The 10,158-nt window shown below is 42.1% G+C and overlaps 1 protein-coding gene across 1 annotated transcript; it reads right to left on the bottom strand.

The window, feature by feature from the left end:
- Positions 1–1,801: 1,801 nt before the first annotated feature.
- On the bottom strand, positions 1,802–4,575 carry LOC145443165 (kelch repeat and BTB domain-containing protein 12-like). Its single transcript, XM_080321157.1, has one exon. The coding sequence runs from the start codon at positions 4,117–4,119 to the stop codon at positions 2,458–2,460; it is 1,662 nt and encodes a 553-aa protein (XP_080177283.1). The 5' UTR covers positions 4,120–4,575; the 3' UTR covers positions 1,802–2,457.
- Between the last annotated feature and the right edge of the window lie 5,583 nt (positions 4,576–10,158).

The raw sequence follows: 10,158 nt of genomic DNA on the forward strand, positions 1-10,158 counted from the left end.
GTCAGCTCGTATACTTACCGAGTCGCTCGCATGTCGTCACCAGAAACAACTTGAACTTTCAGTGACAGTGACAGGAACATTCGGTGTCAGTCATTTGGGCGCCCATGGAAAATTAAACCTAAATGTATTTTGAAGGCTATATGTAACGAAGTTTTCGGTGTTAATTTGCTCTGAATACTCATTAAGGATATGTCCTATCACCACATCATCTACTGCAGCGCCATTTTTCTCCAGCGCCCCCCATACCGCCCCCCTGAGCCCAGCGCCCCCCATATCTCCCCCTGAGCGTTTCCGCCCCCTTCAAAATCGCCAGCGCCCCCTGGGGGGCGCTGGGGGCAAGGTTAAGAACCACTGGTGTACATTAATATAGGCTATCATTTCATTGAAGGATAGGTTGGAATTAGCAATATGACGTCCCGTGACGTCATGAGGTTCACGTTCGTGTTCACACAGAACCTTCCAAAAAGGTTCGCGTTCACACGAACCAGAACCTTTTAGAGGTTCACACCATCCCTACTCGACACCATATCTCAAAGCTCAAAACTCATTAAAGTCTTATTTACGTTCTACCATGAATCGGCTATCAGCTCTATCCTTTCTGTCTATTGAAAGAGACTACGTTCAAAAACTTGAATTTGAGGATATTATCGCTGATTTTGCTTCTGCGAAAGCCCGAAAAGTTAAGTCTTGAGGCGGCGATTGCGATTTTCTATTTGCACAATACATTCGTTCGCTATATTTCTTGTCTTTATTATTTCTGGCCTTATTAAAGTCGAGACGGTGAGGCTGAGACGTAGCATATTATTTTTAATTCTTTTTATTGACAAGACTGCTTGAACATCGATATATGTCAAAATTTGCTGCGGTCTACTTAGAGGGGGGGGGGGGCGGCATTTCGAGCGAGAGCCAGGGGCGGCAGCACACGCTGCTACGCCAGTGGATGGAGGAGGTGTTTTCGAAAATTTAGGGCAAGTTATAAATGATGATGCATCTTCGGGTGGGCCAATGGTTATTTAACTTTGTTGCATGCTGTTATTTTTGACCTCCCATCAGGATTATCGGTATAGTGAGGTGTACACGATTCCGACGAGTTGATATTTCTATATGGGGCGCATCATATTCCTCTGCAGTTCGAATCTGTAAAGTGAGGCTCTAATTGCAAAGGGCCCTACTACAATAAAATCGGAAAATGAAGTCACCTATTGAAATCTATCAAGAAATCGGGAGTCAATTCGTAAATTCAAATTGCATATCGACGGCTGCAATGCTAACACATACTAATTGAATTACGTGTCAACGGCTGCACAAATTTCCTTCGGCTGCAGGTTGGCCACTCTTGACTTATATGGTCTACGGCCGCATTCCAGGACATAGTCGCAATGAACTAACTGGACACCAAATACCCGTGTTAAACTGTCCATTTCTGGTGAAGCCCGGACTAATCTACCTTTTCATATCGTCTTACTACACGTATCGAAATCGCTACATATAGTGGTCATGTTATGAATAATGACTGGGACCGTTTATGGTCGCGCAAATCGCGAAAAAAATTTAAATTCAGGAATCAATTTCGTCAATAATACTCTTAATTTTACATATTACTACCAAATATTTATTCTTTATCAGCCAAAGTGGCCACGAAGACTGTGGATAAACCGACCGCGCAAACTGGAATAATATTCATCTATTTGACAATATCAGGCATGTTTAGAACTAGATAGATATCTTTGGACAATATCCAGAGACGAAGCGTTTTGAAGTAGGACCAAGCACCTTGTCGAGCTATCTCGCTCATTTCCCACTACTACAAGGCGTAGCCTACGAGTACAACGCTCCGCACGAAAAACCTGGCAAGAACGATGCCTGGCCATCCACAAAGTTAATGAATCGAGAACGAATGATCGTGCGAATTGCGCGGTTTAGCGAGTCAGCTCGTATACTTACCGAGTCGCTCGCATGTCGTCACCAGAAACAACTTGAACTTTCAGTGAAATTGACCATGTTTCCAGGCCTAATCTTACCTCACGAAGTTCTGCTTCAGTTTAAAATTTGATGTTTTATTTATTATACCGATGGACAAGCCTTCAACATCTTGCATTTCGAAATTAAGGTATCAAATCTTACTCTTCCTCGCGGACCGGCAGAAAAGTCGTCGCGGACCGGCACCGGCGGTTGAGAACCACTGGTCTAAACTACTGTCCTTATAATACGGGCACGGGCATCATTCCATGACATTTTTGGACTATTTTATTCGATAAATCATCAGATGCGCCTGGCACATCTGCCGCAATGTCCAATCAAGAAATCACAATTTATTACTCAAATGAGGTGTCACTAAATAGATAGAATCCTGATCGAATGAACCACAATGGCATTTCGAATTGTATCTTAATCCCTCTGAAGCATCAGCACAACTGAAACTCATTCCAAGGTCATAGACGCACGTTCAAACATTATTCACAGGGTTTTTAGCGCACATTGTGACATCTCATGTCCTCTATCATCCATTTCCTTCACCATTACAGATCCAAAAACTCCGAGAAATTTATATGTTACCTTCGTCTTGCACCATTTTTTGTTCAAGTGATCGTACTTCTCAATGGCATCAGTGTCGCCAAACTCATTCACTACAAAAATCCAACTGCCGATGCAATAAGCAGCATTGTCACCACGACAGGAATTCATAGATGGCGATGAAGTCCATTGAGCTGAAGTAACATTGTAACATTCTACGTTATCGATGTCATCTTCTCCACTCCACCCACCGATCACAAATATCCTCTGATAAACTGCAACAGCTCCACTACCAGACACAGGATATCGCACTGGATCGAGGTCAACCCACTCTGATGAGGATGGAGAGAATCTGCAGAACGAAGAAACAACGACACCATCTCGCAAGCCCCCGATACAATAAATAGAACCATCCAATGATACAAGACTTGCATGCGCAATTGCTGATGGTTTGCTTTCCAGCTGAAACCATCTATTTTCAGACGAGTCAAATTTTTCCACATCAGCTGTTGCTGTGAATGGGCTTCCTCCAATAACGAATATTGATCCAGTTGAACAAACTGTGCGCGGATACCAACCATGGTCACAAATCATATCGTCCATATTTTCCCATCTTGAATTTTTGTCAACAAAATTGAGCCGATGAACTGATTTAGCTTCACAAAGTACATATATATATGAGTCATGGAGAATCGCTGTGAAAGATTCATCGAAATCACACTTCGCATTATGAAATTTTTTCATTTCCTGTGTTCTCGTATTAAAGGATCGGAGGCAATGAGCACGATAGTCGAAAAGAATTAACAAGTTATCAGCGTCATTACCCTCTTTGACATTGACTGAAGCTTTCAGAATATGTCCAGTGAATAACTTGTACAACTCCAAGTCGTTGCTTATACGGGGATGAGTTTCTAAAATATGTTGCAAATACACCGAGGAGATTTGATGAATCTTGATTACTTCAAGAAATTCGTGCAAATATTCGCTTTTACTTTGAAATTTGTCGATCCACTTGAGCGATACCGCAAGTTTTTCTTCTTCGCATAATTTGGATTCTCTCAATTTCAAAAGAGTGAGAAGATCATCTTTTTCAATGCTTTCAAACCCAGGTTGGTTTGAGATTTCCAAGATATTTTCCAGTAAAAATATTCTACATCTCGAAGAAACATCAACCAGTCCATAAATATCACCCACATTTCTGGTAGAAAAATAATTTTCAATAGTAAGTGAATCTGCCAAAATATTGGACACAGCTTGCTTTACATCTTCCAACTGCATCATAATTGCGACGTGAAGAAGATCAACGATACTTCCATCAGGAATCTCAAATTCACCAGAATATATGAAGTCGATGCAATTTTTTACGCACTCTGAATCAACGTCTTTGAAAACAACCCTTCCTTCACGACTCTCTTTTGTGTCATGCCTCAGCATAGCTCTAAAATAAGCGGAGCCAGCCGACAATACATTTTTGTGTGTACAATAGACATCATCTCCAGCTTGAATTATGAAATCACAATGGTCGCTATCTTGCTTCATTCGGTGCAATTCAGCCATCATACAAACTGCGTGCTTTTCCACATCAGGACGTACAACTCGCACCATGATAACTAATCACCCGTCAAGGATACAATAATAGAGACTAGTCCTGTTTTGAAAGTATAGGCCACATGATTATATATAAACAGGTATAGAATTAGGGAGTGTTGATTGTCAAAATGAATAACATTGATAGATTAACCTGCATTGGAAAACTGCAGGGGGTGCTCATCAACGATGGTATTACTATATTAATGGCAGGGTTGTAACCAATTCACTTTTATAGTTTTGATTAGATTCAAGTCGAGTCATTTTCAATTCACCATCGAGTCCGGGTCCAAGTCATTATGTTCACTGTTCAGTTTCGAATTAAAGTCTTGTTAAACTCTGCTTGGTGCTATCAAATGCTTCTCATTGAGAATATACCAATTTTCAACATTTTTAACAGTTTCTGGTCGCAGTTTCTATCACCCGTACTAATAGACGAAATAGCAATGATGCGGAAATGTGATTATTGGCCGACCGAGTCTCAAGTCATGATTCCAGTCATTACAACCCTGATTAATAGAGTAGATGGCTAAATGATATAACAATGAACATGAATAATAATTTTCACATGTCAGCCTACACCAAATCGGATTGATTCAACAGCATTTAAATAAAATCAAGTGGTTTAGCACTGTTTCAATGTAATGCTAAGTAAAAATAACAGTAGTCTAATTTCGAACAATATATACCAGTGGTTCAACAAAGTAGACCAAGAATGCAATTACGACTGATTTGGACAATTGGATTTGTTTTGAAATAAATTTGACTTTGCTAGAATCTACTATACTTCCAAATATTGCGGACAGCGATAAATTTTTTCAAAGTTTGTTTAAATAGTTGTGTACCGTAGCTTTCTCATATAGTACTGGTCCTAAATGAGTTGCAGGCTAACTTCCAAACAGTTTAGTATAGAACACATAAAACATTCTGAAATAGGATAAATCAAAAGTAGAACGTGAGCTCTATATCACATTAGAGAAGGTTCTAAATTCACAGAGTCCAACCTTAACAGGTTGAATTTATACATGCTTCATTCTCGTATGCAGATGTTCCTGTTCCCAGCTCGCTAATACTGCCTAGAACCTGGGAAGGTGTTTATGCGCTTCCTGGTCTGTTCCAGCACAATTTTTCGCTTGTTACTGTTTCACACCCACGTCGTCACGCGAGTTAATTGTCGGACCCGTCGCCGTCTCAGGGTCTCACGCTACGATTCGATTATACCTGTGATATGCGACCCGTACGCTTATCGCTCCATGTACTGCAAGGCCATTAGATGTTCAAGAACAAACTACTACACGCCACCATAAACAACGATTGGCCGTCAACAATATAAACATTTGAGCAACTGGATACCATCAGCAGTCAGCTCAGCGTGTTCTCCTACTCAATATTATTGTTTATTTTTGAGCGAGAGAGAGAGAGAAAGAGAGAGAGAGAATTTATTAGTCATCCAGTGAGCAAATCAATGATTCTAGCATACCTATGATTACAGCAATACAGAGGAATAAAATATTATAGCAAATATGGTAAAGAGGCTTAGCTGATACAGCAGTAAATAACGGTCCAGCTACCGGAGAGCAGAATCCATCCGGCTCCGGGTGGCCATTTGAAATTCGGTAACCGAAAAATATATGGAAGAAGTGTTTGAAATTTAGAGTCCGGAAAAAAAGACAAACTAAATCATACTAATTGCTGATACTTCAGTGCAGCGGCGGGCAACATACGGCCTGCGAACCGGATCCGCCCCGCTACGGGATTTCGAACGGCCCGCTGCCACAGTCTGCCGCAATTCCCCATTATTTGCTTGCTACGTCAAATTAGAGTGACTCGTCTAGTGTATTCTTTTATTCTTTGTTTTATTTTTATTCTTAGTTTCTTTGTTCTTTGTTCTTGGTTCTTGGTTGATGTCTTTGAACACATTAATGAATTGAGCAATGAACACCAGATTTCAAGGGAAGAGTACTTTTGCTCACGAAATCTTCTCAACAGTAAAGGCATTCAGGGCGAAGCAAAGACGGGTCAGGTCTGCGTGCATATTTGAGCAGGGTTGTAATGACTCGAGTCATGACTCGACTCGAGTCAGACTCGAGTCACGATTTTCAGATGACTCGACTCGACTCGAGTCATTTTCTCAAAATACGGAAATGACTCGACTCGACTCGAGTCAATCTGTGTATTGACTCGACTTGGACTCGAGTCATTGCGCATGACTCGAAGCAAGTCATTGACTCGAGATTCAGACGGCCAAGACCGACATTTCATTGTAATTTCGAAGCCAACACACTATTGGGATTTCGTTTGTTGGTACTGGTGCTTGAAAATGCGACCAGAAACTGCTAAAAGTGAGGAAAATTGATGTATTATAAATGCGAACCATTCAATATCACCAAACAGAGTTAAAAAAGTGGGTTTAGGAAGACTTTAACTGGAAACTGAGCAGTCAACACAATGACTTGGACTCGGACTCGAGTCATAATACCATGACTCGGACTCGATCATCTGTTCGCTGACTTGGACTCGGACTTGACTCGGTGGGAATTGAAAATGACTCGACTTGACTCGAGTCAAAAATATAAAAGTGAGATTGACTTGTGACTCGAAACCTTGTGACCTGGTTGCAACCCTGTATTTGAGCAAACAATCCCGAACATTAACAATATAAAGCTGCGTTCTAATATAACTGATGGTCACATGCAGTATTTACTAATGGGTTCTACGTCCGACATCGACATGCCACCAGAGTTAAAAGAAGTTGTTGTTGCCAACTTTGATCGATCACCACATATGTCTCATCGACTTCAACATCTATTGAAGTGCATTGCATTATTGAATTCTTCAAATACTGCTTTTATTCTCTATGCTTTATACCTAAAGTTTACATTAAATGCGATTTATTCCTTGTATAGCTGGATGTGGGTGGATATATACGCGATTAATGTGATGCGGAAGCGATTGGCGCAGTTGGTAAAGCACCAGCGTCACGACACGAATCCCGGTTCGGACCCATTTCTATGTGTCGGAGGTTTATCTGGGCTCCTCATCGCCAACCTCGCTGCGACTGCAGTGTAAAGAAAGTGAATTGAAAAGAATGAATAAGGTGAACCGATCGAGCCACAAATCGGTAGCAAAATACAAGATACGAACGCACGAAAACAGAGAGAAACCAATGGTAGGAGAGCGCGTGTATATGGAAGTTTTGCGTAATCTGACGAAAAGACCCCGAAACATTAATAAATTTCCTGTGCGGGCGCAAATGACTAAATGAGTTGTTAAGCGCCTATATTGTAAATAAAACAAACAAAAAGCGAACAATGCGACCCGCCAAGTGCTCGTTTTCCCATTTCTGGCCCGCCGACTGGAGAAGTTGCCCGTCCCAGCTTTAGTGGAAAATACTGCTAAACTTCGACTTTCAAAACGAATTTACAATCCGGATCCAGTCTGGCTACAATAAAAATCGATGAATTCCTGCTCCTGCTCCGATCCTGAACCGGATCAACGCTATGTTGGGAGTTGCTATGACCGGGTCGTGATCAAAACTGCCCAGAAGCATGCACTTGATGAGCGTAAAGTTGGGTTCGTGGGTCAGTGCTATAGTTACAAATGAATAGATATGAAACGATGAAATCAGCTACAGCTCAGGTATCGGGGTATGTATTACTAAATATCAAAGCGCTAAGGCATAATGCGACGTAATAAACAGATAGGAGGATGCCAAACGACCAGTTGCTGTTGCAGTTGCGGTCTCTTAAAGTGGCTTCCACCTCGGCCGGTGTCCGATGTCGCAGTTCTTTATTTGATTCTAGTCTCAATCCGCGCATCTATGTTTGCTGTTTCCATTCCTTGTAAATGCACTCTTTCATCTGGTCTATCTGGGGAAGCGAGTGGCGCAGTTGGTAAAACACTGTAGTCACGACACCAATGGGGATCACGGTTCTGACCAACGTCTACGTGTCGAGGTTTCTCTGGGCTCCTCATCGCCGACCTCACTACTACGGTAGTGCATTGAAAAGCCCATACTGAAAGTGAGCCGTGCTATAAGTCGGCAGCAGAGACCACGATGGGGACGCATGGGAGTGAGAGACAATGAAGATGACAGCGAGAGAGAATGATAAAGACGTTCCCAACAAGACAAAGAAAAAAATGCAAAGACCAATGAACTTTATGAAATTCATGTCGTGGGGCACAATGCCTAGAAGGGCGATAAGCCCCACTGTGTTGTGCCTATCAATACAATACAATACAATCTGGTCCATTACTTGGCTTTTGTTCTGTAAGAACAGCGACGCGGGAGAGAGGAGCACCAGAATAACCTCGGTTTGCAAATAAACCTAATTATGTACCCAGACCGTCGGGTGGCAGATGCTTATCGCCACCACTGCGTAAACGACAAACGTGCATGTAATTAAACAAAGTGGGACAATCGACTAACTCCGGGATGGCCAAGTTGAGCATGGATTTCATTTAAATTTTGATCTGAACCGGTTACGGAGCAAATACGAGACAAGGTGTCTGCAGCGACGTTTTCGATTCCCCGCGCGATGTGAGATGTCATAGTTGAAAGAGCTGAGTTCAAGACGCCATAGGATAGCGCAAGTTTTGTATCCTTGATTTTGCTGTGATGCTTCTTCTGAAATATGTACGATAAAGCTCTTTGATCTGTAACAAGAAGGAATTTCTGATTGACAAGCAGGTAATTCCACTTCCGAACCGATTCAATGATTGCGAGAGCTTCTTTCTCAATAGCGGGGTAGTTCGATTCTGTCTTTGTAAGTGTGCGAGAGAAGAAGGCTACAGGCCGATCACACTGGTTCAAAACTGCTGCAATGGCGCAGTTTGACGCGTCACACTCAACTGTAAATGGTTGGTCTTCGTAAATGCATCCTAGACAAGAGTCCACTATCTCTTTCTTTAATTGACGAAAAGCAGCAATAGCATCAGCTCCCAAAGGAAAATTGGATGAACGAATAAGAGGCCCAATCTTAGCCGAGAAATTGTGAATCCATTTGGAATAATATGAAAACATACCGCATATACGTTTCAAACCTTTAGAGTCCGTTGGCGCGGCCATATCCAGGAACGGCTTCATGTGGTCAGGGTCCGGACTTATGTTACCATGAGATATTTTGTGCCCAAGCAACTGTATTTCTTCGATTCCAAAACTTGATTTCTCCGTATTGATGGTGAGGTGACAAGCTGTTGCGGAATCTAGAAATGCTTTCAAGCGGATATCATGCTCTTCCTTGGTAGCGCCATATATTGTAATATCATCCAAATACGCTACGACACCCTGTAATTGATGCTTTGAAATAAACGAATCGATATAACGTTGATAAGCCGCTACTCCATTCGTGACGCCGAACGGTAATCTGCAAAATTGGTAAAGTGAACCGCAAGCGGCGAACGCCGTGAAAGGTCTGTCCTCAGGGTGTAAGGGGACTTGATGGTAAGCCGATTTCAAATCAACGGCTGAATAGTACTTGCCTTCAGAGACTTCATCGATGACATCTTCTATACGTGGCAGTGGATAAACATCCAAATTGGTGTACTTGTTGATGGATACCGAATAGTCAATGACAAGTCTTCGTTTATGCCGCACGTCCCTGGTTACTAGTGGCTGAGCACGCCAAGGTGAATGACTCGGTTCTATGATACCGTCACTGAGAAGCTTCTGTACTTCGCCTTTAATAAATTCGTTATCTTCTTTGCTATACCTTCGAGAAGGAGCGGCAATGGGTTTGTAATCTGGAGTCAAGAATTGGAATATACGAAGCGGTTCATCGACTTCGGAAGTAACAAGTGCCAAGTGAGAGTTTACGCCTACTGTAAATGGCTCGTTCTTGCCATCTTTGAATTCGAAAATAACCTTCTTGTGCATTCTTATGAAATCTAGTCCGAGGACAAAGTCTGCGCATAAATCATCGATTATGCCAAATTGATGAGTGTACTCACGTGACGCCACTATGAATACGACGGTAACGTGTCCTAGCACATCGGTGGCGCATTTGTTGAAGCCAATATGATATTGTAAGTTGGTCCCCGTGGAAACAAACCTAGTTA

The sequence above is a fragment of the Botryllus schlosseri genome, chromosome 1 (genome assembly GCF_051294905.1).
Source record: "Botryllus schlosseri isolate E-star chromosome 1, Bs_hap1, whole genome shotgun sequence".
Classification (NCBI taxonomy): Eukaryota; Metazoa; Chordata; class Ascidiacea; order Stolidobranchia; family Styelidae; genus Botryllus; species Botryllus schlosseri.

Coding starts and splice junctions, on each gene's coding strand:
- LOC145443165 (XM_080321157.1), bottom strand. CDS start 4,119: ATGGTGCGAGTTGTACGTCCTGATGTGGAAAAGCACGCAGTTTGTATG.